Source organism: Euprymna scolopes, chromosome 14, assembly GCF_053919585.1.
Source record: "Euprymna scolopes isolate OS-2025 chromosome 14, ASM5391958v1, whole genome shotgun sequence".
Taxonomy (NCBI): domain Eukaryota; kingdom Metazoa; phylum Mollusca; class Cephalopoda; order Sepiida; family Sepiolidae; genus Euprymna; species Euprymna scolopes.
This window is the reverse complement of record NC_136495.1, coordinates 52,004,188-52,029,688: the sequence shown is the minus strand read 5'-3', so window position 1 is coordinate 52,029,688 and position 25,501 is coordinate 52,004,188. Positions and strand designations below refer to the sequence as shown.

The 25,501-nt window shown below is 32.1% G+C and overlaps 1 protein-coding gene across 10 annotated transcripts in view; it reads right to left on the bottom strand.

Moving 5' to 3' along the window:
- Window positions 1–25,501, bottom strand: part of LOC145293007 (histone-lysine N-methyltransferase SETDB1-B-like) — a 166,276-nt gene that overhangs the window by 92,240 nt on the left and 48,535 nt on the right. For 7 of the 10 annotated variants that reach the window (XM_080139265.1, XM_080139270.1, XM_080139269.1 and 4 more), the window contains exons 9-15: window positions 19,228–19,315; window positions 14,961–15,034; window positions 14,329–14,402; window positions 9,961–10,019; window positions 7,435–7,555; window positions 4,492–4,627; window positions 2,752–2,955 (exon numbers count right to left, since the gene is read on the bottom strand). In XM_080139265.1, the coding sequence (XP_079995391.1) occupies window positions 2,752–2,955; window positions 4,492–4,627; window positions 7,435–7,555; window positions 9,961–10,019; window positions 14,329–14,402; window positions 14,961–15,034; window positions 19,228–19,315 (756 nt within the window). The remainder of the gene's footprint in view (window positions 1–2,751; window positions 2,956–4,491; window positions 4,628–7,434; window positions 7,556–9,960; window positions 10,020–14,328; window positions 14,403–14,960; window positions 15,035–19,227; window positions 19,316–25,501) is intronic. The other 3 variants (XM_080139267.1, XM_080139274.1, XM_080139268.1) reach the window with 1 other exon arrangement.

The window sequence follows — 25,501 nt, the reverse complement described above, 5'->3', positions numbered from 1 at the left end:
GTATTATAGCGTGCATACAGATCGACCATGTTTTTAAACATCTAGCGTGTTCGTTTATTCAATAAGGTGTCTATTCTCGAATAAGAGAGTTGAGAGCTAGCAACCAATCATAAGTGCTGGCTGTATATAAGGGAGAAATTATTTTGTGTAAGGGGAAATAGAAAGTTAAATGGTCTGTAGAGGAGTTTATGATGCAGTTAAGAAGGGTGCCTAGGAAACAGTTATGTGTATATATCTTCTGGGTGTAGACTAGGGGTGAGAAGAGTACTGTAGATAGAGAGGGAAAAATAAGAACTACTTCGTCTGTAGATGATGGCGATCATGATGATGCCTCTCCTAAGATTAAATATATGGTTTTATTCTAACAAATAAATGTGTCTATAACAGTATTCTAAAGTTATATAACATGATAGTTTAGACATAATAAATTTGTATGTGGCATCTGTTTCTGCAAACCTACGGTAATTTGGTCCACAGTGGAATTTCTGCAATCAAAATATTATATTTAGGATGACCTTCTCATATTCTCAATTCATTAAGCAGTCTATATCCATTTTATTCACACGTAATGCAAAATAATCAATTCTATTAAAAATTCACTGATAGATTTATCACAGAAAAATGCATAAAACACAATGCAATAAATTTCCTAACAAGACATAAAGCCCAAGTTGTCTTCCCCTGAGATTGCTATGACTGGTAAGATGTAAGCAACTTAGAATCGCATTGGATTTGTAAGGAAAATTAATGTGCATCACAAACGTCGATTTTTAGTTTACAGACGTTGCAAAAAAAAAAAAAAAAAAAAAAAAAAAGTTTAATTAAATCAGATATAATTCTCTTGAAAATTACCAAACGCTTTTCTTATCAACAAACTAAATATAAAACTTAAGTGTTTTACTTTTGAAATAATTTGTAGAAGTTGACATTTTTTAATTCATCAGAAATCTTTCAATAATAATAAAAAAGCAGATCCAAACAAATCTGTAGATCACAGAGATATAATGTAAAAACAATCTTAAATTGGATTAAGAAAAATGTTTTAAAACTTTTTATTAATCCAATTTCAAAAGTACAAAATCAAAGTTACAAAAAAAAAAAAAAAAACTTGAGCAAAATTAATCATAATCATTTAAATTGCCAAGAAATGTACATTTTTTAAAGTATCAAACAATAAAATACAAATTATAAACAACAAAAATTTCAACAAAAAAACAAACAAAAAAAAAAACACATTTTCATTCCCACTTTTTTAGTTTATCAAAAACAAATTTGGTAAAAGAACTAGAATTTAGAAAAACAGAAATTGCAAATTTCTCAACCTGGAAAAGACCTTTGTTTGGTATGTGCTGTGGCTCCATGGTATCGCCAAGTGGCTGGTAGGCTGGGTGAAACTACTCTACAGCTTACCAAAGATTGCCAACTGCCATTAACATGCCGAGATACTTGCCCACAAAGGGGCAAAACAAAAATTTGTCTTCATAGAAACTAAGATGCTTTATTGGACTTATGAGAGTTACACTGTTTGAACACGTTTGTGCTGACAACATGGTACAGCATTGCACCAATCAAGGGCAAGATGAAGGAATGGCGGCTAAGATTGGTCAAACATGTGCTGACGGCTGAAGACACCAAATCGAAACTTATTTAAATTTGAAGTAGCCGGGAAGCTACCGAAAGGAAGACTGATGTTAAGATAGGCAGATGCCCTATATAATGATTTTCGTAAAACCAATTTTCATCTGGGCCAAGTCAAGTGGAGACAAAAATTCAATTCTATAGACTGACCATAGCCACCCTTATAGGTAAGCATGAAGAGTCCTATCACTATTCTAGTTAGCATCCATTAAACATGCACCAGGTGTACAATATGAATTTGTTGCATGGATGACATACTCAAGAATGAACCAATACCAGAGTTATGTATAAAGAACAGAAGGTGTTTTCCTTCTCCTAAACTAGTTGCATAACGAAAACTTAAATCTAGTCCATCTTACTATTTAATCCATAGGTGGAGGGAGGATATATGAATATCTGCCAATCCAAAAAGGTCATTGGTTGATAATAGCACCAACAAACAATTGTATAACAAGTTCAGAAAAGTGCTACCAGATCAGGCTGTCTAAAGATACCAGCTTCCCAATCTAAAATGCACCAAGTATTGATGCTATTCTTTTATTTCCTTTTCCTCAATCATGTTCTGCAAAGCCAAAAACAATTTTCCTCTTCAAACCAACTGAACCAAACACTATGAATAAATATTGGAAAATATAAAGAACTTGAAATATAAGAGCTTTTACCAAAATGACTGAATCTAGTAATAAACAACCCAAAAATGGGTGAGTTGCCATAAAACAAAACAACCAATCCAAGAAATTCATTGTGGAATTCAATGGAAATGACTGTTGTGTCACAAAGTTGTCAGCTAGCAGATGTGCAACTACTTATTCGGATTAGGTACACCAGGTTAGGAGTACAATGTTGAGACTTTAATACCAGGGAAATTTTACTGATGTTGCTACTTGGCACGCTATTCAAATGTATTTCGATAACTGGACATAAGTATTTAGAGAATACTTACACCATGAACACAAGTATTTAGACTAATCTGTTGCTTGTGATATAAACAAATTTCACCATAATTAGACCCACTCCCTAGTAGTTCAAGACTTAAAACAAAAGAAAACAAAACAAATGAATTTGCTTACACTAAAGAAAACAATAAAAACAAAAGCAATAGAACCGACTCACCTCTCTTTTTCTCGGCAGGGATGTTGCCACCACTTTTATCTTTGTTTGCGTTGCGTTGGATCTTGAGCCAGGGGGCTTCCCAGGAATTGTTTGAATGTGAATTCATGCTCGTGCTTTTCTTTGCGACTGACCGTTTCTTGTCTGGGTGATGACCAGAATCGGTTCCACTCTGCCTCTTCGTGCTACTGGTCAGAGAAGCTTTACCTAAGAAATAAACAAATACAGTAGACAGATGCTAAGGAACGAGAGTGGAGAGTTGTAGGTTTTGGTTTCAATTCTAGCTGATAGCACCCAAGCCATATATATATATTTTTTTTATTTGAAATCACTACTATATATTAGGTTCAATATAATAATCAATAGAGAATGGTCTATAATAATAAATATGTACTCTGCATAAATTAAAATATATTACAATCGGGCGGCATGCCAGTAGTTAATAGAATTCATAATCCTTTTTGTACTCCAACCATATTTGGTACCAATAAACTTTAGTTTATGCCTGACTTGTCCACCAAGTTTCAGTCATGAATATCCTACAGACTTTTTTGGAAATCTCTTGTCGATGACATAGGGAGGAGTGGCCACTTTGGTGACCATCTAATCAATAGGATGGATAATCCTTAATGACCTTCACACTCAAATGACTATCACAACCAAAATAAGGGCAGTACCAAGAGAGGAGTGCTGCAGAGTTATTGATAGTTTTGAACACAGTATACAGATATGCATTTCAGTCTTACCACAGCTAGACTTTAGACAATGAGTGCTTGTAAACCATTGCAGAGCTTTTTGGCTAGGAACAAAGTGTAGTATCTGTGAAACTGCTATACAGAGTCTTCTGTCCTCAGTCAGTGAATGGGAAGTCCTTCTAGATTGATGCAATTTTTATTCCAAACTAGAGTGTCCCTTTTGGGGGAGTTAGATTTTCCCAACATTACAAACTAACCATGCGTTTAACTTTGCCTTTACAGGAAGGCAAGTAAATAGGAACACCTACCAGCTAGTGAAGAGGGAAAGAGTATTACAATGAAATGCCAAGTTAGCACCATGGTTCATTTAATATTTGTCTCTTTGAGCGACAAATAAAGATGGCGAATAGCAACGGGTGGACAAACGACAATTGTGTAACTTTTACTGCGTTGCTTTTTGCTTTGCATTATTAATTTAACCGTTCACTTCAATGTGAACAATTTGTGACTATATTTTAAAAAAATAAAATATCCACTTTTGTTGAATTTGTAGAGCCATGTAAAGTTTTCTTGTTTGGAAAAATTGAGGATCATCTTTGGGATGCAGATAGAACCTCTTTTAGATTTCCAGGCTTCAAATGCATGAATTGCACTTAGAAGCATCTTTACTTGAATCCGTATAGTTTTCAAATTTAGCTAAATTTTACTGCTTGTAATAATGATCATTACACTGGTGTTGGAGTCAAAAACTGCTTTGTTCAGTTTCAACAGGCCATTACCTCCTCTGAAAGGAAGGAGAGGGATATTGTCTGCCGTCTTATATGTCCTCACCAGGAATTGCTAACGAATTTGACCAGGCTATTTTTCTAGTAGGTTCAAAGTGACTTGTAGACTTCTAACAATAAACTTGTGTCACATCCAGTTAGTTTTGGGGAGAAGCCTAAAATCCCTTTTTCTGCTTGAAAGATGAATTGTTACATAAAAATTTGCAAACAATTTTGTTTTTATACTTAAAAACATTTCCACTGTTCCCTTTTATTTTTCTTACTTTTGTTCTCACCATCTTCGGGGTCCAACTGTGGGCCTCGTGTATATTCAACAACAGGTTTGTTCCCACGAGAAGCAGCAATCAATCGTTGACGTTTGTTTTTGAAGCCAGTTATTTTGTTATTTTCAGCTCGTGCCTGAAAAAAAAAAAAAAGAGGAAAATGTATCAATGTAAAACTAATTTACTGTCCTTAGCAGATTATCCAGATGGCAACTTATCACATAAAGAGGTGAAGTTCTTCTGTATTAATGACACAGAGCAGCAATTCATTCTTTCTTCCATTTTTTCTTGTCATTGTTCACAGTCGCCGTCAATCTATTATGATATGTGTTAACTTCATTTCAATAACAATTGTGAAAGTCGTTAAAAATGATAGCACAAAATCATTTAGGGTTTAACAATTCTTTTGGATTTATTTTTCTTTACAGTTTACATGTATAACTTGATGTTATGTTGGGAGTCATTTCCTAATCTATCTCCATTCCTGACGCAATCCTCTATCTGTAGAAGAGTCAAATACGTCTATACAATGGAATACTGTTGCCAAATATGTAAAGGTTCCGTTTAGAACACCCTTCCCTGCCTTGACAGGGTGATGTCCTCTTCTCTTTCCTGCAATCTTATTCTCATAGAAGAGACATTATTCGTATTTCCTTACCCTATCGTTATTTTCATGATGAGTACTAAACTCATCTCTAATCGATGACTCTCCTGTAAAACATTCACAACAAAATCTCATCTAGCTACAACCTCTGTGCTCCTAAAAATTAAATGGAACTTCCATGAGCAAAGTTTCTTTCCAAGAACTAACCTCGATGGAACACAATAACATCACAAATCTGCTTCCCAGCTGACTACAACATATTCATTTTCAAGTCCAATGTTAACAAATCCTTGTTAAGTCTTCTTAAATAATCAAACTCCGCCCCAATTTCAACCATCGTTACCAATCCGTGTGGTGTTATTTCACCGTCCACATGACAAACTCATTAATCATTATCCTCAAGTGACCTTTGAGCTTTGATAAGCGATGACTCATCCCCTAATAACAGGCACGTTGTAGATCAAACTTGCTGATAGTACTGTGATATCATGTGGAACCATCACCAAGTAGCCGACTAGATTTCTCCTTTCATCTTCCGTTGTTCTGGCTGTGCATCGTCTTTTATGCACTGGCGACTGCCAAGAAGCACACTCAGGCTTAAAAATATAAAATAAAAACACAGGACACAAACGGAAGCACAAACTCTGACACATTATGTATATATTTGTTGGACTTTGGCTTCATGTATGATATCCCCAACCCTCTAAATGCTAAGGTCCACATGTGCATTTGCTCCAAACCACAAGCTGTCTTTAACCATACCCAGCTCACAACTGCCGTAAGCATCCAACTTACTGTCATTTGTCGATCGTTGCAAAAAACCGCTTCCAACGTTGTCAATTGGACATTGTCATAAAAACTAATTGTTAATCCTAAAGTACTCACAAACCAAATCTAAATATATCTCAAGTCCATTGTTTAATCCGTTTTGTTACAGTCCTGGCCAATAATCCCATATCAAGATTTTGTTTACCTTCCTATTTATTGTCTAGTGATAAATTCTATTTCCTATTTCTTTTGTTATCCGATAACATATGAAAAAAAAGTAGGTTATCTTTTTTTTCTTTTCTCTCATACTTCCTGGATGGGGTCAACTATAGTATCACACTATTGCTTACATCCATCCCAACTTCAATGGGATCACAGATAGGACGAACAATACTCATTTAGAATTTGTCAAAATATTGAGAGGTAAAATCTCAGAATTGCAGTGAACACAAAAAGCAGGAGCAGGGTTTACCCGAGACTCAAACACACATGCATTACAAAAAAATTTCCCTTGACCTCTGATCTTAAGTTCACAAAGTTAATACTGAAGAATCATTATTCTTCTATTTAACATAAAAATGATTTATCCAAATACCGTAATTTGTTTGCATATCAGTAATCATGCAAAATGAATTGCTTGCATAATCCAACACATCTTGCTTTACTGTGCCAGATGTTTGGAATAAAGACATCACATGCTTCAACCAGCATTGGCATATAGTATCACTGGGTCAGTTGTTGAATCATCTTTCACTTGGCCACAAGAAAATAGTTCCTGTTTTCCTCTGATGAATGGCACAGAATACCTGCATTCTTTTATGATCCTCTTCAGTGTCAAGTTCATTACAGGATGGAAGCAACTATTCAAACTATTTCTGGTCTCATTCGTGGTTAGAAACACCTGACAGTAACCTGTTTGTTAACGCACTTTAGCCATAATGAAGAAAAAGTTACTGCTTCTTTTATGACAAAAAGCAAAAGTTTTATTCTTTAATTAATTATATAAAAGGAAACTTCTGTCAAATTCTTGCCACATAAAAGAGGCATCACTGTTAAATTTAATTTAAGAAATGGTTTGTAAATTTACATTTATCATTTTCTTCTTGTGTCCAGTTTTCATTTTGTAGTAATGAATCAATGCACACAATGATGTGATTTGTCTGCACAAAAGATGACACGTGAGAAGTATTAAATACTAGCTGTACCGAACCCGGCGTTGTTTTGTCATTTGCTTCGCTTTCATTTTTATTTTTTTTTTAAATCTATGTTGGACTTTTCATGCCAAAATCCTTTTTTGTTCCAATCAAAAAGAAATAACTCTGTATGGACAAATACAGAACAATGATTCTAAGACTGCGACCATTTGAAAATAATTCTGAGCCAAACAAAGTATTGTCTACCAGGAAATACCTTGAATTACATTCTATTCTTAATATACTGCAATGATCTTAAAAAAATACAAACTGAAGAACACAAATCAAATGCTGATTGTATAGTAAGAAAGCTATTGATAAGAAAACAAAGAAACTGGCTTTACTTTATAAATAAGAAAATATTTTAGAAAAGCTTACTAATGCTGAAAATAATGGTTCCAGTCGAGTGGATCCTCTGTAAATCCATTCTGTTCGTTTATCAGCCACAAAATACATCTTTACCAAACTGGCATCAACTTCCATTACTTTGGCAGTCCACCTAAAAGAAACAAAGATAAATAAGATTGCTGTTAATATTTGGATTCTTCAAATGATAATTCTGATATTCAAATTTCAAACTGAACTATTTAATTTATCAGAGTAGATTGGTTATGGTTTATGGAATGAGAAAACATTGAATATTTTCTTCCATCATAAATTTATAAGATTCTGTATGTGGAGATAGAGTTTGTACAGATTTTCAATGTTGTTTTCAAAGTTTTTCAAGGCCTTTTCCAGACAAAAGTCAAGTTTTCAAAACAGAATTTAGGGTTTGTTTTATAATCCGCAGAAAATCGAAAAAGTGGTAAAAAATTAAATATACAACAAATATTACCATAGCCAATAAAAGTTACTTTTCAACTTACCTGCATTATTTTTTGGTGTCTTTTAAAGTAGTTTTAAATGATTTTTATTTAATTTCAAATATTAACTCTTTACATTTTTTAATTTCTAACCAAGATGGCTGCCATCTTATTCATTTATTTTTGGGGGGGGGGCTGGCCAGCTTAATTTTAAATTATCACTTTATTATTAATTTTATTAATTATTATTGTGGGTGGGAGGGATTTGCCATTAGGAAAGTATTTTCTTTTTAGAGATGGGAGGGTTAATTTACTTCATGGCAGCTGTGACTATTTCTCCCCTTGTATCCCCACCTCACCAAAAGATGAAATTATAAATGAAAACAAAAATAGATGGAGATTTGAATCTTTTTCACAAAACTACCAGAGGTAATTTTATGATAAAGAGATGTAACACTTGTATACACAATAATACAATGCAATTCAGAATAATGTATTTCAATGATATTTTCAATATTTAAAAAGTATTTTAATGGTATTTTTATTAAAAATTAAAACAATAATTTAATAGTATTTATTTAGACTTTATTTTTATTATTTTGACACACATTTTTACTGGACATAAAGAATACGATTTTCAAGGTCTTTTCAAGGTAATAATAGAAATAAGGTCTTTTCAAGGCAAAGTCACAATTCAAGGACTTTTCAAATCTATATGAACCTTGGGAGAGGTATGGGTTCCACCAAGAACTGCACAGGACATGTTTAATGGGCCAGGAAATTCATAATTTTAATGCTCCTATTTTCAGTCTTTATCAGTACAAGATGAGATTCAATTCATTAATGGATAAAAAATATGATCACCAAACACTAGTAATATTTTGTTACCATGACAACAGACATCGCATTGAATAAGACCATTCAACCCAAATAAATATACACCAACTTAAAAAGTTGAATAAAAACATTTGATTCTTAAAAAACATAATTAAAATTTCAAATCAAAGCAGATACATAACAATACAGGTCTAACATTTTTCTCCGTAGCACTTTTAATCTGGACAAAATCACAAAAGCGAACTTGATAATCTCATTGCTACCAGAATAGTTTACTAGGCATCCAACAAGTGTGTGTGTAGTCATAGATGAAAGTAACAATTTTTCAAAAACATGAAAATATTTTGTATTGATATTAAAGTGTTGCTTATGAGATTTTATGAAGGGTATCTGTATTTTATGTTAATTATAAAATAGAAGGCTGCAATGAATTCTGACATCTAAGTTACAAATTTCAATTGGAAAAACAATTTTTTTTTATAGTAACAAAACTTTAAAAGGTCACATGCAAAACACGATACATTCACTCCATTCAAATTGATAAATAAGACTAGAAAAAGACATCTTAAAATCGAAAATTCAACTGTATAAATTTATTTTTATAGAAAGTAACAATAATAAGTAGACATCAGATTGTGGAAAAATGAATTTGGGCAATGGCAGAGTGGATGAAATGCAAATCTATTCACAACTTTTTTTTTTTCAAATGGTGGTTATCAGGTTTTGCATTCAAACTCTTCCTGTATAACAAATATGGGTTTCATATGTGTGTGTGTGTGTGTGGGGGGCAAAATTTCTGACACAATGCTGCATGAAAATTAGTGATAGTTTAGAATGAGTGAGATGGCACATGTGATTTAATAGAATTACAACCTGTGGCTGTAAATGGGAATGCAAAACATTGTAGTCTCTTCAACTTGGATCAGTAAGAGTTTCTTAATCACCTATTACTGCAATCCCTTTTATATTCATCAAAATTTTCCAATAATTTCTTTGCTTTCTTAACAATTCTGCATGTTTGCAGAATTGTTTTCTGTTTAACTAGAACATTGTGAGCCATCAGGTTAAATTGTTTGAAGCAGGAAAAAGCCTGTTTTTTTTTATATTTTCCTTTCTCTTTCCAGGTAGGATACTACACTTTTCTTCTTGTCTTTCTTTGTCAATATAGAAAGAGAAAGGACAATGAAAGGAAAGTATGTCTTCTGCATAGTGCATGCACTTTGTTAATCTTAAGTATGAAAAGGATTACAACAATTACACATACCATTTTCCATTCCACTCAGTTTTTACGATTTGATTTTTCTGCAGTTGAACCATCGGACGCTAGAAAAGAAACGCCAACAATAAAACATGGTGCTAGGCAATTATATAAATTAATAAAAAAAATAAAAAGCAATAAAAATCCTGACCTAGATTAGTTAAGGTTGTAGATTCTGTGTTAGAAGTGTTGATTAAAGTTTAAAATGAATGCGCATGTATTACATACGTTTGAAAGCCAAATCATGACGCACTACATAACATTGCGTCATGATTTGGCTTTCAAGCGTATATAATACATACACATTCCTTTTAAGTTAGATTATTTGAATCAGGAGGAAACAAGTTTGCAAACTATAAAAAATAAGACAAAATTTAAAATTAGTCTATTTCTGTTCACTATCTCCTCCTCCTCTCTTCAAGTAAGGGTTAAATAATACTAGCAAGGAGGGGGATTGCCCGGTCGTAAAATACGCTTAAATATGATATTTAAATTTGTCCAGATTTCATGTATATATTATTATAGAGTCGTAAGTTCAAAAGTAAAAAAAAAGTATTTGGGTGTCATCAGCTAGAATCAAAATTGAAAGTAAAACTGTAGCATCCATCCATTAGACGATGACGTTACACGTGACACGCATATGAACTGATTAAAAATAAACTAAGATGAATGTACAAAATGTACAACGATTTATTTTCAATTTTGACCCTTAAAAACTATTTTAATCAGCTAAAGACCCATAAAAGAAGGGTTCATAAAAACCCAATCATTTGAGGCCCTTAGCAACACTTTGCGACTTTTAGTTTCGGAGGAGATAGAGTTTGAAAATATGGAGACGGACATACAGACATAGGGAGTTTTATAAATTAGCTTATTACTTGTGTTGATAATACTATTTGTTTATAATAAACTGTGTCAATGTCTTTATTCTCTGGTTAATGTAGTTTCAGAAAAAGCCGCATATGCATGGTCCCCCTCTGGTGCTGCATATGAGATGACACCACAAAAAATAGTGAAGAAATGATGAATGTGAGAAGTGTGAAGGGTTAACGACGCCTTCACATTTTTCAAAAATCTAATGGACGAGACAAAAGTTATGGGGTAAAAAGTGTTATTTTTTGCAATTTTGGGGCATTTGTGACCCCTTTTAAGCTCCTGGGAATGCCAAATATCAGTGAAAATAGACAAACGGTGCAGTTTCACGCCTTAAGACATGTATATTTGAAATCAGTACAATGGAAAACCACTAATTACGGGGGAGGGGGAATAAGTAATGCCCCTGACCCACTTCCAGTTGTCTGATCTAGCTAAAATTTTGCATGTGCAATGATTTATATCTCTACTGGTTATGTGGCAAATTACAGCTCTGAAATAATTGTGGTTTCTGTTTTACAGGTGTTTGAACAGAGTCAGGTATGAAATGGAGCCTGTTGAATGTCGAGCAGTGATCCAATTTTTGTATCTGAAAGGACGCACACCACAGAAGACTTGATGAAATGAAAGAAACTTATGGTGATAATGCCTCATCATATGACCTTGTAAAACGCTGGCATCATGAATTCAAACATGGCTGGAAGTCTGTGGAAACAGTTCCCAGACCTGGTCGCCCCCCCCCCCCTTCTGCCATTGATGAGGCATCTGTCCGTCAAGTTGAGGCTGCCATTTTGGAAGATTGGCGCATTACTATTCGCCAAATAGACCAAGATGTCAAGATTAGTACAGGGTCTGTGGAAACTATCATTCATGACCATTTGCATATGCAAAACGTGTCTGCCAGATGGATTCCCAAGTTTCTCACACCATTCCAGAAGCGAGAATGCGTTGAGTGCTCGAGGATGAATTTGGAGATGTGCCAAGAAGATGAGTCAAAGTTTTTCAAAAGACTGATTACACAGGACAAAACCTGGGTCCATCACTATGATCCAGAGACCAAATCCCAGTCAATGCAGTGGAAGCACTTGGACTCACCACCTCCAAAGAAGGCAAGGGTGCAGCCCTCTGCTGGCAAGGTCATGTTCACAGTCTTCTGGGACCAAGACGGAGTAGTGATGACAGATTTCCTGGCAAAGGGTACCACAATTACAGGAGCCTATTATGCTTCACTTTTGAGGAAATTAAGGGAAGCTATCAAAATGAAGAGACGGGGCAAGATCAGCAAAGATACCCTCCTCCTGCAGGACAACACTCCGGTCCACAACTCGTATGTCGCCAGATCAGAAGCACGGGCGTGTGGTTATGAAATCCTTCCCCATCCTACCTACTCTCTTGACCTTGCACCCTCTAACTTTCACCTGTTCCCAGCCATGAAGTTGTTTTTGAAAGGAAAGCGTTTCCCAGATGATGCAGCCTTGATTTCTGAAGTCACGTCATGGTTGGAGGACCAACCTGGGGTGTTCTACAAAAACGGTCTCCAGAGCTGCATCAAACGATGGGAGAAATGCATAACTCTGGGTGGTTCCTATGTAGAGAAAGACTAATAACTGTGCAAAGTTTCGTTGCTCTACTGCTATGGGAAGTGGGTCAGGGGCATTACTTATTGCACACCCCTCGTAGACATACATATCAAGTTTTTCAGTAATATGAAAAAAAAAAGAGCTCCATAAAGGCATGTTTTTTTAGCTCTAAAACTCCCAGAGGAATGTGAACCAGAATTTTGCCAGGATCACCCATACTGAATTTATATTAAAACAATGGCCTCCAAATTTTGGCCAAGTTTCAGGAAAATCTAATGGATGGATCAAACGCTATGGGGCAAAAAGTGTCCTTTTTGGCCATTTTGGGGCATTTTTGACCTCTTGAGCCCCTGGGGACGCCGAATCCCAGTGTAAATGGATAACGGTGAAGTTTCAGGCCTTAACACGTATATTTGAGCTGACAACTGTGAAAAACCACCATATAGTCAGACATATCAAGTTTTCGTTGAGAAATATAAAAAAAAGAGTCCCCTGGGGAAGGGAACCAGAATTTTGCCAGGGTCACCCATACTGGATTTATATAAGAAAAATGCGGTCCACATTTTGGCCAAGTTTCAGGAAAATCTAATGGATGGATCCAAAGTTATGGGACAAAATGTTATTTTTGGCTATTTTGGTGCATTTTTTACCTCTTGAGCCCCTGGGGATAGAATGGGAATTTTTGTAAAAAAATTTTTTTTTTTACTGTGCACATCTATTTAATGAAATACAATTTGTGGCTAAATTTCAGGAAAAACTAATGGACGGTTATCTGGCAATCGTTCGGAATAAGGACGCACGGAAGCCACTGAAAACATAGGTCTCTCTCCAATAAATCGGAGGACCAATATATCTAGTTATGTAGTCTATCTCCAAATCCTCTTTAGGAGTTTGTTAAATACTAGTGCGGGAAAAGGAAGGAGAAGCTTTGCCCAGTCATAAAATACGCTTAAATATGATATTTTAATTTGTCCAGATTTCATATATATTATTATAGAGTCATGAGTTAAAAAATAATAAAAAAAAACTATTTGGGTGCCATCAGCTAGAATCTAAACAAAAAGCAAAACTGTATCATTCAAAGCTGGTGACGTTACCACTGTACCAACGTGACATGCATTTGAATTGATCAAAAATAAAGATGAATGTACATAATATAATTTTTTTCAATTTTTACCCATTTTTGACCCTTTAAAAACTATTTTAACCAGCTAAAGATCCATAAAAGAATGGTCTATAAAAAATCCAATCATTTGAGGCCCCCAGCTTCGATCTGTGACTTTTAGTTTTGGAAAAGATAGAGTTTGAAAATATGGAGACAGACGGATATATAGCCTTTTATATATCAGATTTCCATTCCATAGATGTTCAGTAAGAAAGCCGATTCCCAACAATATTATTATCCTATTTTGGGACAGAAAGACATTACACTTTGATTCTAATCAAAAGGCTAAGAAAATGTATTTTAGTTTGATTTTCACATTTAACAACAACAGATAAAATTTAAAAAATTATTTTTGTTTTGCATTTCATTTCCGGTAACTGGTCAATCCCATCTTTTAGAAATGGGTGGAGGGTGATAATGTACATATAGACATGGACTTGCCTTACTGTATTATTATATATATAGATTGAATTGTTTAAACGCAAGGTGTTATTTACATTTAACCACATTAAGCGTTTTTATTGAGAAAATGGTGACAGTTTCTTTAAATTGTATTTACAATTTAAATTCATAATCATATTAGCTGGCGCAAAAAAGACATTTCAAAATTTACATCTTCATGGCTTTATTGTGCTGAACAATTAAATAAGATCAATCATCGTTCAGATTTAAAAGAAAAAAGATAAACATCCATATTTTCTGGGGCTAATAAAATAAAAAACATACAAAATAAAAAATTTTTTTTAAATGACTCACTTCAGGATATTGAGCTAAGTATTCTTTAATAAATTCCTGAGAATCAGGATGAATATCTTCCCAGACATTTTCACCTGAAATGAAAAAAGAAATATAAACAATATATACGATAGAGACAGATAGAAAACTTCGTAGTGAGAATCACATTTCAGCCAGTGTGATTTCTAACCAACTGTTATTAAATCCGAAGAAGCTGTTCTTTCTATTAAAAGCAAGTCCAACAAGCCGTGCGAGCCCCTGGGGACACAATGAGAATTTATGCAAGAAATTATTTTTTACTGTACACATCTATTTAATAAAATACAATTTGTGGCAAAGTTTCAGGGAACACTAATGGACGGTTATCTGGCAATCATCTGGAATAACAGACGCACGGGCTCATGGACGCCACTGAAAAACGGGGACCAATATGCAATTTCTGGAGGCGGAGGGTCATAAAATATGTTTAAATACAATATTTTAATTTGTCCAGATTTCATATATTACTATAAAATTGTGATTTAAAAAGTAAAAGCTGTACCATTTTCCGTTCAGGCAGAGAGATCTGCATGCATTGCTGAGTGTGCCCACTAGTTTGTTGTAATAATTACTCATCTTAGAACCGCAACTGAAAAGAATATGTAAATACTCACTCTGTTCATATACTCTGTGGATCTCTTTCGGAAGGCAATACTGAGCATAGCCATCATCAAAGAAGATAAGAAATCTACAAAAACACAATATAAAAAAAAGAAATATTAAATATAAGTTTCCTTCTTTTGAAAGAAGAGAGAGAGAGAAGATGAGCAAACTTTATTTCAAATATGAATAAAATAACTAACAATGCTTCTTTTATATAAGTAGCAATACACATGGCCATTAAAACGCTTTGGATAATCACAGATTTCAAGGGGTTTCTGTTAAAATAGTCATATTTTAAGAACCAAAGCACTTTAAGTCTTCAAAATACCACCGTTTTGTTCAGAAATGAATATACTTTCAAATGAATTAGTAAATAATAACATACATTATATATTTTTAGAGTTTTAAGCAAATAAAGTGATAAAAATGTGAACATCATAAAACGACATTTTCGGTAAGATTTTGTAACGACCCTCCCTGATTTGTAAACATTCGTACCGTGTTTCTGTTAAGAATTTTTTAATGAAATTTGGAAATTAGCCAAAAGAAATGTCATTTTTAATAATTTTGAGTGTCCAAAATTCATTTGACCACTCGCTTTTTGTTGTGGAAAAAAATAGATTTCAAAATGATGAGTATTGAAAATTTTGAAAAAATTTTCTTCGGACACTCACTATTAAATAAAACAATCTTTTTACTATGTTTATTCGTTAAAAAGATGATTGAACTGTGTTTTCTCTAGTGGTATGTTGCAATTTAAAAAACATAATATCCGAAAAAATTGTTATAAATTTGAATCAAGACTTCTGTAGTATTAGTGATAGTAGCAGCAGCAGCAGCGATAACATAGCGTAAGCAGACGTTTTGTTTTTGTTATTCCAAATCGATTTTTTTTTAAATTGAAAATCTGGTTATAAAAAAAATTTCTTACATGTTTAGTTAGAGCTATTTTGTTATCAACCATACAAATATTTTTAAAAATTGGGTAGTAGTAATTTTAAAATATTTTAACAAGTGAAAATGTGAACTATCATTGTTTTGGTTCGTGTGTATGAACGGTACACACACTTCTAATTTTCGTCCCCTAAAAAATGTTTTCAGTGAATTATTATCGAATAGAAACTAATCTACCCGATTATTAAAAAAAAAAAATTAAATTAAAAAAAATAATCAATATTCAAATATTTGTAGGAGGTGCTCAGTTAAAAAATAAAAGCGGTAGGAAAAGACATGAAATGCAATTAAAAATCAAAATAACATTAATTCAAAATTTTTAACAATTTGTCAGCTTTAGCAAAAACTTGTTTCTTTTTTTATATTTAAATAGGATTTAAATACTTGATATTTTTCCAAGCATCATGTTTTCTGTTAGAGGGACGTCACTTTTTTAAAGAACATTTATTTTTGTCTGTTTGTCATAATTCTTGTAAAGTTTCACAATGAGTATCAAGCACCCTCTTAAAAAAAAAAAAAAAAAAAAAAAAAAAAAACTTGCTTAATTCTATGTCCAATCCTAGGTATGAGTGGCAAGCCTCCTCCTAAAACCTTTAGCCTTAACAATAATGCTAAGTACAAGTGGCAGAGGTCCCCACTAAACAAACTTCCTTTGTGAGCTCATATAAGCATAAAAAACGTTTAAAGAAAGTGCAAATGATTAATCTCCCATAAAAATATAAATTGTCTTAAAACGCTAGGATCGTCTTCAAATGATGAATTATTTTACATTTATGTGAAACCAACCCCCACTCTAAATTCTAAAATTGTTTTTGTTTTGTTTCTATCAAGTCTTCAGGATGTTCACACAATTTTCCTTAGCCCTATCATTAACCCAAAGTCAGAGTGGCAACCTCCCCACCTTCTCATAATTGCACAAAGACCCTCTTAAAACCATGCATAATCGCCTTTTAGAAAACAAACAAACAACAAACAAAAAAACACCCAGGATTTATCTATCATAGGAAAAGGGGGGGGGGGTAACTGCCTTAAAATGCTCTAATGATTCAAAATGGGGAATCATTTTACATTAAATTCTAAAATAATTTTTGTTTATCTTTTATTAAAGTTTTTCAAGTTGTTCACATTGCAATTGTCTATAAAGGTAGAATCATATTTTGGAGAGGTGGTCAGATGGAGAGGGGTAGCAGAAGGTATTAATCTACAATAATACCAAAGAAATATTCCAATATATTCATTTTTAACCAATCCTAGATTTCGATTTCAGTTTTTGGCACATAAAATGCATTACAACTAAACTTTGAGTTCTCCAACTTCTTTTCTTTTAATGAATACATGGCATTTTTAAGCAATTGCAGCATATTTATGTGCATTTACTGCAGATTATTTGGAAACCATTCATTTCTTGAGATTTTCAGTAGCATATTCAGATTCCTTGCACAAAAATACACTTATATGGCAAATTTCATTGCTTAGTCTTGTGTTTTAACAAAGATATAGCATTTTTACTGAAAAAGTAGTGCAAAAAAATGTGACAAAATGCATATTGTCTTAAAGATGGGAAAATATCCAAACACGCAGGGTATAAAAATAGTCATAACTTTCTTGATTTTAATTGGATTTTAAAAATTTAAAAAGATTCTTTCTTAGCTTATCAAGCTCTTTCTATATATATATATATATATATATATATATATATATATCAATATTGAAATATTTTAAGCCATTCAATTTTTTTCATGTGTATTGCTAATATAAGCAAACTTGGCATTTCCGGGTAGTGTATTTACTTGCAATTTATTTTGTTTTCCGCAAAACTATGTCAGGTTTGTTTCGTTTTCAATTAATAACAAAATATTATTATTCGTTTAAGAAATAGTTTTAATATTTTATAAACCTGCATTTTATTCATATAAATAAGATTAAATTAATAGTGAATTCAATTTCCAACAAAATAAGAAAAAAGTATATACCAAAACTAAGAACTGAAACCAACAACTTTAGCTCTTCTGTTTGGCACTCTATCTATGGAGTAATTTTTTATTTTATTTTTTACAGAGGAGTCACTACTTATCAAGGCCCAGAGGTCACTCGAGGATAAGGGTTAAAGAGCGTACAGTAGTCAATGGGACAATATCATTGTAATCGTTAGTAGTGTAAATTTGGTAAATTGGATTACTTAAGGGGATGGCTCATCAAGAACTTGTTTATGTTGGACTTGAAGGTGACCATATTGTAGTCAACTGGAAAGCAGGCAACGGAATTGATCCACAGGTGTGCAGTTCTAAGAATGAAGCTTTGTTCATGGAATCTCCGTTTAGATTTAGGCACGGATAAAGATAATATTTCAACTGGCTATGTCTTTTATACTGGCTGCTGCTGCTATCTAAGTCAATATTTAAGATGGTGTCCATTATAAAACTTTTCCTAGGTGGATAAATTATATTTTGAAAGAAATTAAAGTGAAATAGATTTTTTTTTTGTTAAGAATATGAACCAATCTTCTGTACTCATAATTTAAAACAAAAACAGCAGCAGCTGAACTGATCTCAACTTTTACAAGTTATGCTTAAAAGCACAGCTAATCGCAAATGGGAATGATCAACAGACTAAGATGCAATGTTCACATCTAAAAATTAGAAAACTATTTCATCTTTATAAACAGAATTTCTTATTCTTTTTGGCAGGGTGATACCCCTCCCCCAAAGAATTGTTAAAATTCACAATCCTTCCTAGAATCCAACCATACTGGCAATCTATGCCAAACTTGTTCAATAATTTTTGTTTTATTGTTGTTCAATTATATGGGGCACACTTTGGTGACCATCTCATTAGTGGGTGTGATCCTAAATGGGCTTCACACTAACTGAACTCTTTAACCTCCCAGATTATTATCTGTGGGTTATCTCAAAGATAGTGTCAATCAAAACAATACATAAACTATTCCTAAACCAAATATGATGAAGAGAGCCATCACAGTCCAAACAATGTTAAAAAAGGAAAGTGTCAAAGTTATTGATAATTTTCCAAGATATATCCAGGTATGTTTATTATTGAACGGTAATAAAAACCAAAAACTGTTGGGCATTTGGTACTGAAATTCGCAGGATAAGTCATATATAGATTGAAATTTATACCAAATATGGTTAGATTTTTAAATGGATTATGAATTTTATTAATGAATCCATGGATGGCATTTTTTTTTTTTTTTTTTTGTGGGCTGTACATTTGAATGCATTTGCTATTTTTGTAGGATGGGGTAGAGATCACCCTGTATTTAAGAATCACAATTCCACATAAAACCAAAGCAAAACTCTTATTTACCTGTGTTTATTTCGATTTGTTGGGACTTCAGCAACAATTCCAGCATAGTAGGATATGGAATTTGTTATTGTTTCATCACGATATTTCGCTGTTAGAAAAGGGAAAAAACAGATGAGACACAAAGGAAGAACGAAAACACCCGACCATTAGTTGTACGATCACTCTAGTTGTGAACGTTTCAAGAAAGTACTTCTGCCGATTCGTTGGCAGTCAACAATATTGGTGTGAAACAAAGAAAAATAAACAACTGATAAACATTTGTCTCAGAAATTATTAAACAAAGCAAAGACAATACAAAAAGATTAAGAAAAATGCAAACATAAAATTTAATTCTTCTTGGGATAACAAATGTCAGTAATCACAGCAAATGTAATTCTTTTTTATGTGAGTATAAATGATGGAAACAGAATTTTTTGAGATGAGGATTTGTTTTATTTGGATTACTATTCTCATCTTGTTTTTTTTTTTTTTGTTTTAGCTGATGTAATATATAACCTTCTTTAAGTTCCAAATGGCATACCTGAAGTAGATTAGGGGTGATATCAACTAAAGCGTTATGAATGAATCAACTAAGATGAGAATAATAGTTTAAATTATCCAAATAACATAACACATTCTCTTAGTCTGCAAATAAAAATTGGCTTACAGCCATTTTGAAGACATAATCACAATTTAGTTAAATGGAGTTATCTTGCTAATTACTACAAAATCTTCCTATGTTTTATAAAGTTTACACACATTCAAAACTGTACCTATTTATAAACTCTTTTTCACACAACCCTTTAACAAATGAGTACAAATTGTTTTCACTAAAACTCAAATATTTCTTGTTTAAACTGAATAACTACTGCATAACATGAAATTAGAATTCGATTTACTGTAATTACTGAGGATTGTTATCTTTGGAATCAGCCGTTTCATTTATACAGTACTTGTGAAAAAGTTTAATTTAAAAACAAATTTAGTTTTCAAAATTAATTTTAAAATTATATATATACAAAATAGGTACACCTAGCATGGCTCAGAGATCCTGATTTTAATAAATCAGGTAGATTAGGGTGGGGGGGAGGGGGAATAAAAATACAATTTAATCTTCTTACTATTGAAATTTGAAACATTTCAGTGTTTCCAAGTATGACACATTAAGTACCTAAACCAGACTGCTCCCTTCACAACTCTATTTTTCTCTTCAGAATCAAAAATCAGTCATCCGAAAGCAATAAAAGAAAAGAGAAACGTGAAAAGGACAAATCAAGACTTCATTTCTCTATTTTTCACTGATGAATATAGAAGAATTTATCTTTTAAAATTAGTACCTAGTGATATTGGTAGTTGTATTAGAACTTCATACTGTGAGGGTAAGAACTCCACTTTACTTTATGTAGGATTCAAAAAATATTAATCAGCATTGAAATCGATGGAAAATAAAATTGTTTTCAATAACACGGCCAATATCTGCTATATGTAATTAATGAAAGAAAATTGTTTTTATGTAACATGTAGCAAAAACGTTATTGTTTAAAAAAGTAGAAGGTAGACATTTTATGTATAGATTAAAATCTGGTTTCCTTCAGCTCATTAACAAACACAAACATTATGTTAAATAGTTCTACTATATAGATACTGTCAAAGAAAAAGAATTTTAATAATGGATTTTGTTTTTTTTAATTATTTGAGTTGTTATGGATTTTGCAATTTATCTTTTTTCTTTAAGAATAATTTTTGGGGGGAAACCACAACATAGTTAGGGAAAGTTATAACTAGTTTTTTATCATTTATTTTTTAAAATCATTTTTAAGAAAATGTAATTCTATAAAAAGAAAAAATAATTAAGGAGAAAAGTTAATTTTAATTTTGCTTTTTCTGCATTCAAATGTATTTAAATAATTTAAGTATCAAAAGTATGTCCACTTTTAAATTAATGCAACATGATAATTAGCTACAAAAAAAAAGCATTGTAAACAATATGAAATAGTTATTACCTGGATACAATAGCAAAAAAAAAAATGATAAAAAAAAAAATAAAAAAAGATATCAATTAAGAAAATGAACATAGAAGAAATAGTCTTTAATAAACATTCAATTATCACAACATTGTAGAAACAAACATGCAGTTTTTATCAAAAGTATATTAATGTTTGTATTATTTTATTTTTTTATTTTATTTTTACAAATATTGCTACAATTCCATAATTTTTAACAGTAAGACCAGATGTTACCCAGGACTTAAAAAGAAACCCTATGTGAATAACAGCCAATAACATCAAATTACCTTTTTTTTTTATATATATATATACTTTTTTTTTTTAGCTGATAAAATTTAATTTTTGAAGATGATTTGCAGTCGAATTGAAAGCACTTGTGATAACTATGGAACTTTAATTAATATTTTCGATTTTGATATAAAAAAAAAATCATACAGAAAATCGAAAAATAAAGAAAAGAATCATAAAGTATCTCCGTTGTATTTAATGTTTGCTTGAGTATACATTATATATATATATATTATATTATATATAAATAAATAAATGGGGAAGTTAAAGGAAGAGAGTAAAATCAATTCTTTAAGAGGAAACTTATCGGGATAAGTTCAAAGCTCAACAAAATTGTATTGGAGCTTATGTGATGGTATAGAGTCTTCACTTACCCAACACCTGTATATGCTCTTATTGAATAAATGAATAAATATATATTTATTCGTATTCCTATTCGTTTGTTCACAATTTGATTAATATATACAAAAGGTTTGTTAATTTAGTATTTCATTTATTTCTATATATAGTATGATTCTTTAAAAATATACGATTAAGTGGTCATCTGATATGTTTATTATATTAAAGAAAATCAATTGTACTTAATAACTGTATGTTAGTTTAAGTTTCTAGCGAGAAAGTTGTTTTAAGTGCTGTATTTAAGATTGTTATTTCATCAACTTTAAATAACAATTATATTGATAATATATTTAATTAAATTTATTTGGAATTATTACTTCCAACATCGATTTTTGGATGAAACGAGTAGAGTTATTTCCCCTGATGAGTTTTTTTTTATACGTTCCAAAATTTGAAAGATAAAACAGCAAACTCTTCCCAAATAAATTAATTTTTTAATTACAAGACATTTCTAGCGTGAAAACATAATTTCGTGTAGAGAGAAAGATGTTTTGCTTTATTTTTAAATATTCGATACTCTTGCATAATTTGACCCGGATTCTCGGGAATTCTCATCAAGCATGGATCGGCTAGACCGGCAATCATCGGTTTATGCCGAGCGTTCTAACAGACGCTTTAAAAACAAACAAACCAGAAAAGGTACAAATGTAAATAATCAAATGCTTTATGTATACTTCTTTATTTCAAGAAAAATGTGTTTATCTATATTAATAAATTTATGAGAAAACTTCTTTTCAAATTAGTCTTTTTTGTTAATTATGTGTTGATTTTTTTACTCTTAATGTGAGCTTAAATTCAATCAAAATTTTTTAAAATTTTATTTCAGGTTTCATCAACATTTAATCTCTTCTACACTTCACTCACAAACAACGCTGACACTATGTAGTCCTGTGGCCTCTCAGGCATTTGTTACATAGAACTCCCTTTCTATCAGCCTCCTTGTTGATTTGGTTTCCTATTATTTACAAATATAAGTAAAATAAAATGAAAGTCAAAAGATTCCCAGGTAACACCGTGTAGTTAAAGTTAGGTAATCATAAAAAAGATTCTTTGCAACAAGACGAATCAAACAAAACGAAAAATGAAGAATCACTGTGGAACTTCTACTTTTAATCAAATATTTAAGAAACTAATATTTTCTCAATCCCGTACATATACACCAGTGTGAATTAACTCCCACTGATGTTCCTACTGCAGGGTTCACACTTGTCCTGTATCTGTGGACAGATGGTTGCTGTATCTGCTACTAGATGGCAAGTAACAAAACTTACAAAAATGGAAGATTATTAATTATTAATGACAGTGATTATACATGAGAATATATGTATATGGGTATAATTAAAAGTAATGAACTAAAATTATTTTTTATGAAATACAAAAATTAAAAAACAAAACAATCATGCAAACAATATCAATACAATATAAATAGAAAAATAAAATTCTACAAAATATTTCATCAGATAATTCCCCAAAATACACTTTAGTTTCTCGTTTTTGTTTTACCATAATTTGTGAAGTCATCCAATTTATCTAGAAATGTTTAACATAGCTATCACTCTTTTAGCTGATCCCGTTAATGTTCAAAAATAATACATTAGCGAGAAAAAAAAAATGCAATTGGTTCATACATTTAGATTTGAAATCTGAATTAATAATATCAGATCTATGCAAGATATAACATTTAAATGTGGATGTGTGAATATTAAAAACGTTTTTTCTCCACATAAAGTTAGAGTAATGGAAAATTCCATTGGAAGTCAAAAGTTTAGAATTAGAGTTTTGTTTTAGGATGGCATGTCACAAGGTAAGTCATTAGTGGCATATAGTAAACTAATCACATCTCCCGTGTTTTAATGAAAAAGAGCTGCCCCCTCAACATACAGAGGATGGGTTGGCGATATTATGTAGACTGTACACTGACAAAGAAATCCCCCTAAATCATTATATATATATATGAGCCCAAGTTTGAAAGGGCTTCTACACCCATAGCACAGGGGACACAGAAATTCTGATTTCTCAGAGAATTTTATACATGATTTGGCACCCATAGCTTTCGTAGGAGAGCATTTAGAAATTCAGAAGTACTTCCATCGTCTTACCTGAAATTTTACATACAAATACACTTTCAGTTTTATAGAGATTTTCTAACCTTTCTATAGGGAACATGCAAGCAAAAATACACACACCACATATATATATATATATATATATATATATTAGATAGATGGATAAAAAAGGTTGAAACAAAAGTTCTGTCCATTTTTCTAGTTAGATGTAAAAATGTGTAACTTTTCAATGAAACAGTGATTTTGCAGTATCCTTAGTAGCAGAGGCAGATTAATTGTTCTGCCATACCATTTGATTTCAGCTTAATAAATTATCCTCATACTTCACTAATTACTAGGTCTTTAAACCAAAAATGTAAACAAACATTAAAGATATGTGAAAAAAATGAAAGAATGGACATGTACCAGTTGACACTCAAATTTATCTTGTGAAGTTCTAACTAGGTTAAAATTTAAACAAAATAAGATATAATCTTAAAATTGAGACTACCACCAGCAGGTGCAGTGCAAATAAATTGATGGCACTCTACACAGAGCCATCTGTTAGTCTCCAAGTAAACTAGTTGTCAGCAGAGGAATTATAGAGATGCTTCTTATGATTTATTTTACAGATTATAAGAAGTCCTGGACTATCTGTTGCTGGAAAATTTGATTGGTATTTGAAAGTTGCCAAAACAAATAAGACATTTTATTTGTTTTTAGGATTTGTCAATTCTTTCTGTTCTGTTGCTTCCTAACCTCACCCCAATGTCTACATTTGTCAAATTATTCTTTAGGGATTTAAAACAAAAAAAATGTCAAGTTTAGAAGCAACATTATTCTAAGAGATAATCATGGTGATGGTATAGTGACTGAAAGAACATCAGATGGTTTTCAGGATTCAAAAATGGGCAAAACAATTTGCAGGATGAACCAAGAATAGGGCACCCAATAGAAATGGATTGTAACACACCGAAAGACGCTGTTGATGCAAACCTGACTGTTACAGTTCGGAAACGAAGATCAGACTTCAATATGAGCCATACGATCATTTATTGTGAATTGAAAAAGGCTTGGTAAAGTGTAAGAAACTTGGAAAACAAGTTCCGTATGATCTGTCTTCTCATGATAATGCTAGATCGCATAATGCATAAGAAGATAAACATCTTTTAAAATATGCCAGGAAAATTATGCATCACCCACCATAATATTCGAGCCTCACACCAACAGATTACCATTTCTGTAGAAGTTAGCAAAGTCAAGAGAGAATTAAGAAATATATTGAAAGAAGAAATCTAAGATACCTTAGGTTAAGAAGAAATGAATGCTATGTGGCATTAAAAGTTTACTGACAGATGGAAAGGAATCATAGAGAAGAATGGGGACTACATTAATAACTAATCTGATATTGCGTAAATACATTGTGATGTACAGAGATAACAATTCAGAAACAAGAGCAATAAGGAAGGGGGGGCACAGCCTGCAGGTGAATGAAGAAAAGAACAACAAAAATAGTTACATTTTAAAACAATTTCCATACACTCAGACAGCCAAGAA